We start from the raw sequence: 13960 nt of genomic DNA on the forward strand, positions 1-13960 counted from the left end.
TGTAGTTTGTTTCAAATGGGATGAAATTGATAAACAGAGACCGTGTTTGATAGCATTACATATGTGGTGCATTGTGGGTAATTGTGACTGATTGATCTACAAATCATAATGACTAGTTATTTAGGATGCAAGGTGATTTGTAGATTTGACTGACTGATCCTAAATAACTAGTCACTATGATTTGTAGATCAGTCAGTCAGTCTACAGTCGATGTGAAACAAGCCCAGAATCTCCAGCGTGTTTCTCCCAGCCTTTCCGGTCTTCCTGCGACCCTATGGCCTGACCTCAACCTGTCCCTGGTGCTACTAGTCTAAACGGGATCTGACGTCACCCTATTGAAGTTGACATTTAAATGGTTACCGTATGGGTTAATGTTATTGTTAAAGTTAGGGTTCGGGTAGGGGTTAAGGTTAGGGATGTCCTAAGGATCCCAGATAGAACTAACGCCCTGACAACCACTGCTTATTAAGGACCTCGGCTTTGGGTGGCCCTTTCATTGCCTGCTGCTAAAACCTCCCGCACGCACACTGACACACGTACGCGCATGCACTTCAGACAGAAGTCCTCTTCTGCTGCAGCTAAAACAGCTGCTGGGACGTTTATAGGAATAATTACAGAGTGGGGAAAAACCCCGTTAAGCACATGATGAGGGATCTCTGCTGGGTCTTTATTGAAGCTGAATCAGCAAATTAATCTCCAGCTCCTTTTCTTGCTGTGCCAGAAAGTGTGTACGTCCCAAATTGCACCTTATTCCCTATGTAGTGCAATAATTTTGACCAGGGCACACAATCGTGAACAGGGTGCTAATACATATGGACTAGGGTTCCATTTGTGATGTAACCAGACAGTTCTGCTGGCCTACTTTGCTACAGCAGATAAAGAGGTCCCACACTCCACAGGTCTGGAATGAGGCCTGTTTTTCACTGTTAACACCATGGCTGGATCCCAAATGGAACCCCATGCCCTACATAGGGCCCATAGGTGTTCTGGTCAAAAGTAGTGCACTCTATAGAGCAAAGGGTGCCATTTGGGATGCATCCCATGGCTTAGACGGGGCAATGCGCCGGTGTTACGGTAGAAAGACATTGCCCTGACATTTGGTTCCGCCCCTGTATTAAAATAGCTAAATGATCCTTGGTATGACCTTCTTAAAACAATTCCATATAGCTTAGTAGAACCCCCCCCCCCCCCCTTTTTCCCCCGGCTTAGACAGGGCTTAGACTGTAATGGGTTAATCAATGGAGCACTTGCCCACACTGTTCCGTTGGACGATATAATTGCATTGTTGATTCTTTGGGTGGTGCAATCTATTTGTGACTATAGTTTACAGCAGGTGTCTTCAACTGCACTCCTGGAGCATGGAGGGTTGCTGTTCTGCTTCCAGGACAATGAAGAAGGTGCAAAAAAGATTGAAGAATTCAGATATGACATCATCGTTTGAGCACTATCCAGGCTTTAAACTACGGCGCGCGACATGGTTCAATGTGCCTATAAATCAGCACAATCTGCTTTTTCATTTTTTTAAAATTGACGCTGTCTTTGGAGCTAGAATTGGGATCATCTATACTGTGCTAATGACGACACAAAAAAAGAGCAACGGAAAGCATTGTACAATACCGCAAAATCACCAAATGAGGCGTTTATGGTAAGTACATGGGGGTAATTATACACCTTTGCCATTAAGGCCATTGACCGGCCAGACAGGACACACAGCCACACAACTAGCTTCCCAGCTCGAGATCAGTTCTATAACTCACACTATCGTGCCGACCCCAACGGAACTGTGCTGGCTCAACGACCCCAACGGAACCGTGCTGGCTCAACGACCCCAACGGAACCGTGCTGGCTCAACGACCCCAACGGAACAGTGCTGGCTCAACGACCCCAACGGAACTGTGCCGGCTCAACGACCCCAACGGAACTGTGCTGGCTCAACGACCCCAACGGAACCGTGCTGGCTCAACGACCCCAACGGAACTGTGCTGGCTCAACGTCCCCAACGGAACCGTGCTGGCTCAACGACCCCAACGGAACCGTGCTGGCTCAACGACCCCAACGGAACCGTGCTGGCTCAACGACCCCAACGGAACTGTGCTGGCTCAACGGAACCGTGCTGGCTCAACGACCCCAACGGAACTGTGCTGGCTCAACGGAACCGTGCTGGCTCAACGACCCCAACGGAACTGTGCTGGCTCAACGACCCCAACGGAACCGTGCTGGCTCAACGACCCCAACGGAACTGTGCTGGCTCAACGACCCCAACGGAACTGTGCTGGCTCAACGACCCCAACGGAACTGAGCTGGCTCAACGACCCCAACGGAACTGTGCTGGCTCAACGACCCCAACGGAACTGTGCTGGCTCAACGACCCCAACGGAACCGTGCTGGCTCAACGGAACCGCGCTGGCTCAACGACCCCAACGGAACTGTGCTGGCTCAACGACCCCAACGGAACCGTGCTGGCTCAACGACCCCAACGGAACTGTGCTGGCTCAACGACCCCAACGGAACCGTGCTGGCTCAACGGAACCGTGCTGGCTCAACGACCCCAACGGAACTGTGCTGGCTCAACGACCCCAACGGAACTGTGCTGGCTCAACGACCCCAACGGAACCGTGCTGGCTCAACGACCCCAACGGAACCGTGCTGGCTCAACGGAACCGTGCTGGCTCAACGACCCCAACGGAACCGTGCTGGCTCAACGGAACCGTGCTGGCTCAACGACCCCAACGGAACCGTGCTGGCTCAACGGAACCGTGCTGGCTCAACGACCCCAACGGAACCGTGCTGGCTCAACGACCCCAACGGAACCGTGCCGGCTCAACGACCCCAACGGAACTGTGCTGGCTCAACGACCCCAACGGAACCGTGCTGGCTCAACGACCCCAACGGAACTGTGCTGGCTCAACGACCCCAACGGAACTGTGCTGGCTCAACGACCCCAACGGAACCGTGCTGGCTCAACGACCCCAACGGAACTGTGCTGGCTCAACGACCCCAACGGAACCGTGCTGGCTCAACGACCCCAACGGAACTGTGCTGGCTCAACGACCCCAACGGAACCGTGCTGGCTCAACGACCCCAACGGAACTGTGCTGGCTCAACGACCCCAACGGAACCGTGCTGGCTCAACGACCCCAACGGAACCGTGCTGGCTCAACGACCCCAACGGAACCGTGCTGGCTCAACGGAACCGTGCTGGCTCAACGACCCCAACGGAACTGTGCTGGCTCAACGACCCCAACGGAACTGTGCTGGCTCAACGACCCCAACGGAACCGTGCTGGCTCAACGACCCCAACGGAACCGTGCTGGCTCAACGGAACCGTGCTGGCTCAACGACCCCAACGGAACTGTGCTGGCTCAACGACCCCAACGGAACCGTGCTGGCTCAACGGAACCGTGCTGGCTCAACGACCCCAACGGAACTGTGCTGGCTCAACGACCCCAACGGAACCGTGCTGGCTCAACGACCCCAACGGAACCGTGCTGGCTCAACGGAACCGTGCTGGCTCAACGACCCCAACGGAACTGTGCTGGCTCAACGACCCCAACGGAACTGTGCTGGCTCAACGACCCCAACGGAACCGTGCTGGCTCAACGACCCCAACGGAACCGTGCTGGCTCAACGACCCCAACGGAACTGTGCTGGCTCAACGACCCCAACGGAACTGTGCTGGCTCAACGACCCCAACGGAACCGTGCTGGCTCAACGACCCCAACGGAACTGTGCTGGCTCAACGACCCCAACGGAACCGTGCTGGCTCAACGGAACCGTGCTGGCTCAACGACCCCAACGGAACTGTGCTGGCTCAACGACCCCAACGGAACTGTGCTGGCTCAACGACCCCAACGGAACCGTGCTGGCTCAACGACCCCAACGGAACCGTGCTGGCTCAACGGAACCGTGCTGGCTCAACGACCCCAACGGAACCGTGCTGGCTCAACGACCCCAACGGAACTGTGCTGGCTCAGACAGTCTGTTACAGCACGGTTACAGCTACTATGGTGGATACGTAACCAGGCCAGCCCAGTACGGCTCTGCTCGGTAGGGTGTCAAGGCTACTACTGAAGGAGAAGCTGTAGTCAACAGACACTGTGGCCCTCGAAGGCTAGGAATGGGATACCTGCTTTAGAGCATGAACCCATACGGTAGCCTCTACAATTGGGTACATCCTATGGATCCCAAAGGAAATACCATTTAGGCCAGTGCTGCTCAACCCTCTTCCTGGGGATATACCGTCCTGTAGGTTTTCAGTCCAACCCTAACCTGACATACCTGATTCAGCTAGTTAAGGTCTTGGTAAGCAGCTAATAAACTACAGTGTGCTAAATAACGGTTGGACTGAAACCCTGCAGGACGGTGGAGCTTCAAGAAGGCAGCCCTGACCTAGCCTATCAGAGGGCAAGGGAGGGCTATTACCATATTCACAAAACATATCCAGACTTCTCAGATTTAAAAGCATTGTCTAGGGGCTGGGGCTAGGAGTGGATTTGTAACTGGCTGTTCCATCAGCATGGTGGAAGCTGATTGGACAAACAGTCTACACACCTCACTGGCTATCAAAAAGAATGGACGCATCTCAAACTGTCCCTTTAGACTATTGAGAAACAGCCTTCCTGACAGGATATGACCTCACCCGTAAGAGGAAGTTCCAGGGGGACAGAGCACAGCGATGACACGCCCCCTGAGCTGTCCTGTCTGCCGCTGGACCTCGATCACCATCACGTCACCACCCCTCCTGGAACACAACACAGTAGTGACTAAAGATCTGTTGTTGGCAGAGTCAAATAGGTAGTGTTTCAGTGGGCTGACCACGTAGATTATACTCATAGATTCTAATTACACTCTGATTCACATCACTTCTTGCTGATTCGAGTATTGGCTCAATAATGACAAAGAAGGCCAAAACGTGTCTGCTGTAGAGGGACAAGACAAAGCCATGATAAAATATATTGGCTCACCATTAACTAGACAGTTAGATAGAGAACAAGCTATAGCTGACTAGCACAACAACTAACGGTAGCAATCATGGTTACTTTGCACATTTAAAAAAAAAAATGTTTGACATACTTGGTTAGTTGAATACTATTTTGTAAATGACAAACCTTATTCAAAACTCTAAATTGTGATTTGAGGACAGAGCTAAGTTCCATCTGCTGGCATATTTCCACCATAAGACTTGACCCCAGTGTTAGGCCTAAAGACATAGACCTTAGTGTTTCACCCTCTGAAGCCTGGCCCAAAACAAGTCTACTCTGGGCCAGAAAAAGACCCTGACCTGGCACCAGACTGGGCCATTTGGGACTTTTTAAAAAAGCCTTTTCCCTCACAAAAGGAACCGTTCCGATATTTCAGTGGTTGTTGATTCTGCTCTTCACAAGTCTTTAGTGTCAGCCCGAGATATAGAAACACAACTTTGCCTAAATAACAACTAGTGCTTACATCCAAAACAGATTGGAGTAGGACCAGACAGACCAGATGGAAATGTGTTGCAGTATCGGATCTCACAACGCCTGGAGGAGTGTTAACGTCTCAGGAACCACCTAAATATGGTATAGCAATCTTTTCTTGGCTGCAAAAAAAATAGGACTTGGAACCCGACCTCTAAGTCTGTTGTATGACAGTGTGACATGCTGGGTTTGTGTGTGTAGCATTGTGGGTACCTGGGGATCCAAAGGGTTCCATTGACAGCCAGCACAGTGAGGGCCTGCAGGTGGGGGGGAGTGGTGGTAAAGGTTGTGGTGGGGTCAGAGTTCACCACAGAGTCAGAGTCATCTGGGTGGTCCTGAGGCCTCCCTTCCTCCTCAGTGGAAAAAGGCATACTGCTGGAACTAGCCAATGAGCTGAGCGCGCAGGAACTGGATCTGTCCAATGGTGGCTCTGACAAGGGGCCGGATCGGTCAAATCCCAGCGAAGGGGTGGAGTCAGAGGACATGGAGCAGTAGTCCGTCAGCGAATCCTGGTGCTGGATGATCTGAGTCCCCGCCTCCTCGCTGTAGATCAGCGTCACTTTGCCGTTAGGACACTCCTCCTCCTCCTCCTCATCTAGACTCTTCCTCTGTGAGTCAAGGTCAGGACTAGTAGCCATGGTAACCCCTGCAGGTCGCTGTACAGTGAACACGTCCCGGAGAGGGTTGGCGTCTCCACAGCTGGAAGGACGAAATTACATTTGTATTATGTGTATGTATTGGTCACATGGTCTGTTGCAGAGTAAATTGTGTTTTGGCTGTGTATTTGTATTATGTGTATGTATTGGTCACACGGTCTGTTGCAGAGTAAATTGTGTTTTGGCTGTGTATTTGTATTATGTGTATGTATTGGTCACATGGTCTGTTGCAGAGTAAATTGTGTCTTGGCTGTGTATTTGTATTATGTGTATGTATTGGTCACATGGTCTGTTGCAGAGTAAATTGTGTTTTGGCTGTGTATTTGTATTATGTGTATGTATTGGTCACATGGTCTGTTGCAGAGTAAATTGTGTTTTGGCTGTGTATTTGTATTATGTGTATGTATTGGTCACATGGTCTGTTGCAGAGTAAATTGTGTTTTGGCTGTGTATTTGTATTATGTGTATGTATTGGTCACACGGTCTGTTGCAGAGTAAATTGTGTTTTGGCTGTGTATTTGTATTATGTGTATGTATTGGTCACACGGTCTGTTGCAGAGTAAATTGTGTTTTGGCTGTGTATTTGTATTATGTGTATGTATTGGTCACATGGTCTGTTGCAGAGTAAATTGTGTCTTGGCTGTGTATTTGTATTATGTGTATGTATTGGTCACATGGTCTGTTGCAGAGTAAATTGTGTTTTGGCTGTGTATTTGTATTATGTGTATGTATTGGTCACATGGTCTGTTGCAGAGTAAATTGTGTCTTGGCTGTGTATTTGTATTATGTGTATGTATTGGTCACATGGTCTGTTGCAGAGTAAATTGTGTCTTGGCTGTGTATTTGTATTATGTGTATGTATTGGTCACATGGTCTGTTGCAGAGTAAATTGTGTTTTGGCTGTGTATTTGTATTATGTGTATGTATTGGTCACATGGTCTGTTGCAGAGTAAATTGTGTTTTGGCTGTGTATTTGTATTATGTGTATGTATTGGTCACATGGTCTGTTGCAGAGTAAATTGTGTCTTGGCTGTGTATTTGTATTATGTGTATGTATTGGTCACATGGTCTGTTGCAGAGTAAATTGTGTCTTGGCTGTGTATTTGTATTATGTGTATGTATTGGTCACATGGTCTGTTGCAGAGTAAATTGTGTCTTGGCTGTGTATTTGTATTTATTATGGATCCCCATTAGCTGCTGACTCTTCCTGGGGTCCAGGAAAATGAAGGCAGTTTAATCTATTTTAAAAACATGACAATACATTCACAGATTTCACAACATACTGTGTGCCCTCAGGCCCCTACTCCACCACTAGCACATATCTACAGTTCTAAATCCATGTGTACGTGTGTCTATAGTGCGTATTTTATCGTGTGTGTGTATGCATGTGTCTGTGGCTATGTTTATGTTGCTTCACAGTCCCCCCTGTTCCATAAGGTATATTTTTTATCTGTTTTTTTAATCACATGTTATTGCTTGCATCAGTTACTTGATGTTGAATAGAGTTCCATGACGTCATGGCTCTATGTAGTACTGTGCGCCTCCCATAGTCTGTTCTGGACTTGGGGACTGTGAAGAGACCTCTGGTGGCATGTCTTGTGGGGTATGCATGGGTGTCCAAGCTGTGTGCCAGTAGTTTAAACAGACAGCTTGGTGCATTCAACATGTCAATACCTCTCATAAATACAAGTAATGATGAAGTCATCTCTCCTCCACTTTGAGCCAGGAGAGATTGAGTTTGAGTTTATTTTATTTTTACAGGGACAGTGCACATTAATCAACGTTTCAGTAAAAGTGCCGGTTTTAGCCAGCCGGCTAATTTTCAACCGCAGTCCCTGGGCAGGTTATTGACATGCATATTATTAATATTAGCTCTCTGTGTAGATCTAAGGGCCAGCCGTGCTGCCCTGTTCTGAGCCAATTGCAATTTTCCTAAATCCCCCTTTGTGACACCTGACCACGACTGAACAGTAGTCCAGGTGCGACAACACTAGGGCCTCTAGGACCTACCTCGTTGATAGTGATGTTAAGAAGGTCTCCATCTTAGCTACTGTAGTATCAATATGTTTTGACCATGACAGTTTACAATCCAGTATTAGTATTAGTTTAGTCCACATTTCCACATGATTTATTACAAGGTTTAGTTGAGGTTTAGCGAATGATTTGTCCCAAATACAATGCTTTTAGTTTTAGAAATATTTACAACTAACTTATTCCTTTCCAACCACTCTGAAACTAATAGTTGACATGTATAGTGTTGATTCATCCACATACATAGACACACTGGCTTTACTCATGTCATTAGTAAAGATTGAAAAAAGTAAGGGGCCAAGACAGCTGCCCTGGGGAATTCCTGATTCTACCTGGATTATGTTGGAGAGGCTTCCATTAAAGAACACCCTCTGTGTTCTCTTAGACAGGTAACTCTTTATCCACAATATAGCAGGGGGTGTAAAGCCATAACACATCAAATTTTCCAACAGCAGACTATGATCGACAATGTCAAAAGCCGCACTGAAGTCTAACAAAACAGCCCCCCCAATCTTTTTATCATCAATTTCTCTCAGCCAATCATCAGTCATTTGTGTAAGTGCTGTGCTTGTTGAATGTCCTTCCCTATAAGCATACTGAAAGTGTTCTGTCAATTAGTTTACTGTAAAATAGCATTATATCTGGTCAAACACAATTTTTCCAAAGGTTTACTAAGGGTTGGTAACAGGCTGTTTGGTCAGCTATTTGAGCCAGAAAAGGGGGCTTTACTATTCTATTCTTAGATAGTGAACATGACTTTTGCTTCCCTCCAAGCCTGGGGGCACACAGTTTCTAGTAGGGTTAAATTAAAAATATAGCAAATAGGAGGGGCAATATCGTCCGCTATTATCCTCAGTACTTTTCCATCCAAGTTATCATACCCTGGTGGCTTGTCATTGTTGATAGACAATAATAATTATTTCACCTCTTCCACACTCAATTTATGGAATTCAAAATAACAATGCTTGTCTTTTTCATTATTTGGTCAGATATACTTGGATGTGAAGTGTCAGCGTTTGTTGCTGGAATGTCACGCCTAAATTTACTAATCTTGCCAAAGAAAAAATGATTCAAGTAGTTGGCTATATCAGTTGGTTTTGTGATAAATGAGCCATCTGATTCAATGAATGATGGAGCTGAGTTTGCCTTTTCTCCCGAAATATCATTTAAGGTGCTCCAAAGCTTTTTACTCGCATTCTTTGTCATTTATCTTTGTTTAATAGTGTAGTTTCTTCAACTTTTTATTTTCTAAGTCCCTTTTTAGTTAGTATATTAGTTAGTATACTATAGAATATTAGTATAGTTGGTTAAGTACACAAGACATTGGCTTTGTGGACCATGGTGTTCTAAAGTCAAGTTTGAATATCTTTCCTATCAGTCAAAGCCCTCTCCAGTCACCATCACCGCTTACTCACCCTACCTACCACCAGCCCTATCCTATAGCTGTGTCCTACCTACCACCAGCCCTATCCTATAGCTGTGTCCTACCTACCACCAGCCCTATCCTATAGCTGTGTCCTACCTACCACCAGCCCTATCCTATAGCTGTGTCCTACCTACCACCAGCGTAACCTATAGCTGTGTCCTACCTACCACCAGCCCTATCCTATAGCTGTGTCCTACCTACCACCAGCGTAACCTATAACTGTGTCCTACCTACCACCAGCGTATCCTATAGCTGTGTCCTACCTACCACCAGCCCTATCCTATAGCTGTGTCCTACCTACCACCAGCGTATCCTATAGCTGTGTCCTACCTACCACCAGCGTATCCTATAGCTGTGTCCTACCTACCACCAGCCCAATCCTATAGCTGTGTCCTACCTACCACCAGCCCTATCCTATAGCTGTGTCTACCTACCACCAGCCCTATCCTATAGCTGTGTCCTACCTACCACCAGCCCTATCCTATAGCTGTGTCCTACCTACCACCAGCCCTATCCTATAGCTGTGTCCTACCTACCACCAGCGTATCCTATAGCTGTGTCCTACCTACCACCAGCCCTATCCTATAGCTGTGTCCTACCTACCACCAGCGTATCCTATAGCTGTGTCCTACCTACCACCAGCCCTATCCTATAGCTGTGTCCTACCTACCACCAGCCCTATCCTATAGCTGTGTCCTACCTACCACCAGCGTATCCTATAGCTGTGTCCTACCTACCACCAGCCCTATCCTATAGCTGTGTCCTACCTACCACCAGCGTATCCTATAGCTGTGTCCTACCTACCACCAGCGTATCCTATAGCTGTGTCCTACCTACCACCAGCCCTATCCTATAGCTGTGTCCTACCTACCACCAGCGTATCCTATAGCTGTGTCCTACCTACCACCAGCGTATCCTATAGCTGTGTCCTACCTACCACCAGCCCTATCCTATAGCTGTGTCCTACCTACCACCAGCCCTATCCTATAGCTGTGTCCTACCTACCACCAGCCCTATCCTATAGCTGTGTCCTACCTACCACCAGCCCTATCCTATAGCTGTGTCCTACCTACCACCAGCCCTATCCTATAGCTGTGTCCTACCTACCACCAGCCCTATCCTATAGCTGTGTCCTACCTACCACCAGCGTAACCTATAGCTGTGTCCTACCTACCACCAGCCCTATCCTATAGCTGTGTCCTACCTACCACCAGCGTATCCTATAGCTGTGTCCTACCTACCACCAGCGTATCCTATAGCTGTGTCCTACCTACCACCAGCGTATCCTATAGCTGTGTCCTACCTACCACCAGCCCTATCCTATAGCTGTGTCCTACCTACCACCAGCCCAATCCTATAGCTGTGTCCTACCTACCACCAGCCCAATCCTATAGCTGTGTCCTACCTACCACCAGCGTATCCTATAGCTGTGTCCTACCTACCACTAGCCCTATCCTATAGCTGTGTCCTACCTACCACTAGCCCTATCCTATAGCTGTGTCCTACCTACCACCAGCACTATCCTATAGCTGTGTCCTACCTACCACCAGCCCTATCCTATAGCTGTGTCCTACCTACCACCAGCCCTATCCTATAGCTGTGTCCTACCTACCACCAGCGTATCCTATAGCTGTGTCCTACCTACCACCAGCGTATCCTATAGCTGTGTCCTACCTACCACCAGCCCTATCCTATAGCTGTGTCCTACCTACCACCAGCGTATCCTATAGCTGTGTCCTACCTACCACCAGCCCTATCCTATAGCTGTGTCCTACCTACCACCAGCGTATCCTATAGCTGTGTCCTACCTACCACCAGCCCTATCCTATAGCTGTGTCCTACCTACCACCAGCGTATCCTATAGCTGTGTCCTACCTACCACCAGCCCTATCCTATAGCTGTGTCCTACCTACCACCAGCGTATCCTATAGCTGTGTCCTACCTACCACCAGCCCTATCCTATAGCTGTGTCCTACCTACCACCAGCATATCCTATAGCTGTGTCCTACCTACCACCAGCCCTATCCTATAGCTGTGTCCTACCTACCACCAGCGTATCCTATAGCTGTGTCCTACCTACCACCAGCGTATCCTATAGCTGTGTCCTACCTACCACCAGCCCTATCCTATAGCTGTGTCCTACCTACCACCAGCGTATCCTATAGCTGTGTCCTACCTACCACCAGTGTATCCTATAGCTGTGTCCTACCTACCACCAGCCCTATCCTATAGCTGTGTCCTACCTACCACCAGCCCTATCCTATAGCTGTGTCCTACCTACCACCAGCCCTATCCTATAGCTGTGTCCTACCTACCACCAGCCCTATCCTATAGCTGTGTCCTACCTACCACCAGCCCTATCCTATAGCTGTGTCCTACCTACCACCAGCGTATCCTATAGCTGTGTCCTACCTACCACCAGCCCTATCCTATAGCTGTGTCCTACCTACCACCAGCGTATCCTATAGCTGTGTCCTACCTACCACCAGCCCTATCCTATAGCTGTGTCCTACCTACCACCAGCGTATCCTATAGCTGTGTCCTACCTACCACCAGCGTATCCTATAGCTGTTGTTACGTTCCCCAGTTTCTGTGTTCTGTTTTGTATTTGAGTGTGTGTGTTTCAGGAGATGGCTTCCTGAAGTACTCCCCAACCAGCTGATTGGTCAACCCCAGGCTAATTGGTGATTGGAGCTGACCCCGCCCCCTCGTCAAGAAGCAGCTGACTCTAATCACCATTGCCACCTGAAGATAAAAGCCAGTGTTCTGCCCAGGAGTAGAGAGGGAGAGGAGAGAGATGAGATAAGGAGTAGAGATTTGGAGATTGAGAAAAATTAGATTGTGATATAGTGTGGGTTCTGTATCAGAAAGTGTGGTATGTACTGTTGTTGTTGGTAGCAGTTTTTCTATGTCCTGTGTTTGTGAGTGTTTGTGAAATCATTAATAATTACTCTGTTTCATTTGTTCCCAGGGGGGAAGGAGAAGGCACTTTGGGAGTGCTTAGGCAAGAGGCCCGAGGGCATACATATACCCGTAGTATATTTACTGTCTAGGCACACTAGGTAAGACCTGGGCGGACCACCCCCTGTATTTTGGTTAGGGCACCAGACGGTGCTAAGTTAGGTAAGTTAAGTGGGTAGGCAGGTTAGATAGGAGAGGGGGAACTTTGATATTTACTTTCTTTGCTTTGGTTCCGTCCAGCCCCTTTTCCCCATATTACCGTGTAAGAAAATAAATTCTAGTAAACGGTAAATTCTGCTTTTGTGTCATCCTTACTCGCACCTACAGTCCATACCTCTTGCACTTCAGAGAGTTGAGTTGTAGCAGGGAGTTGCGTTCCCTCTTCTCAGAGGCGTGCGTAACAGCTGTGTCCTACCTACCACCAGCGTATCCTATAGCTGTGTCCTACCTACCACCAGCCCTATCCTATAGCTGTGTCCTACCTACCACCAGCCCTATCCTATAGCTGTGTCCTACCTACCACCAGCGTATCCTATAGCTGTGTCCTACCTACCACCAGCCCTATCCTATAGCTGTGTCCTACCTACCACCAGCGTATCCTATAGCTGTGTCCTACCTACCACCAGCGTATCCTATAGCTGTGTCCTACCTACCACCAGCCCTATCCTATAGCTGTGTCCTACCTACCACATGCCCTATCCTATAGCTGTGTCCTACCTACCACCAGCCCTATCCTATAGCTGTGTCCTACCTACCACCAGCCCTATCCTATAGCTGTGTCCTACCTACCACCAGCCCTATCCTATAGCTGTGTCCTACCTACCACCAGCCCTATCCTATAGCTGTGTCCTACCTACCACCAGCCCTATCCTATAGCTGTGTCCTACCTACCACCAGCCCTATCCTATAGCTGTGTCCTACCTACCACCAGCGTATCCTATAGCTGTGTCCTACCTACCACCAGCGTATCCTATAGCTGTGTCCTACCTACCACCAGCGTATCCTATAGCTGTGCCCTACCTACCACCAGCCCTATCCTATAGCTGTGTCCTACCTACCACCAGCGTATCCTATAGCGGTGTTCTACCCATTAGTGTAACACTACCTCACCCCACGTCTCACACACCTGTACGTGGCACAGAGCTGGTAGGTGGCAGCGTGGTACAGCTGCAGGGTGTTGGTGTGGTCGTCCAGGGTCCACACCGCCTCATCCCCCCACAGACAGGGGCTGGAGGCCAGGGCCTGTATGGAGGATGGTGGGTCGTATGGGTCCAGACGACGCACAGCCTGGAGGGTCCGGCAGTCGATCACCAGCAGGCCTGGACCATGGGAGTACCACAGCTGGGAGGAAGAGCAAGGTGGAGATAAGATTTACACTTTATGATAACCATTCATATTACCAGAGTTTAACCCAGTAACATTGTAATGAGGTT

The 13960-nt window shown here is 48.6% G+C and overlaps 1 protein-coding gene across 2 annotated transcripts in view; it reads right to left on the bottom strand.

Moving 5' to 3' along the window:
• The window catches only part of lrrk1 (leucine-rich repeat kinase 1), a gene marked incomplete at its 5' end in the record, with an annotated part of 102605 nt that overhangs the window by 12379 nt on the left and 76266 nt on the right, over positions 1-13960 (bottom strand). For both annotated transcript variants that reach the window (XM_055900081.1, XM_055900080.1), the window contains 3 exon segments: positions 4640-4741; positions 5667-6152; positions 13654-13868. In XM_055900081.1, coding sequence (XP_055756056.1) covers positions 4640-4741; positions 5667-6152; positions 13654-13868 — 803 coding nt within the window.

The sequence above is a fragment of the Salvelinus fontinalis genome, chromosome 35 (genome assembly GCF_029448725.1).
Source record: "Salvelinus fontinalis isolate EN_2023a chromosome 35, ASM2944872v1, whole genome shotgun sequence".
NCBI classification, from domain to species: domain Eukaryota; kingdom Metazoa; phylum Chordata; class Actinopteri; order Salmoniformes; family Salmonidae; genus Salvelinus; species Salvelinus fontinalis.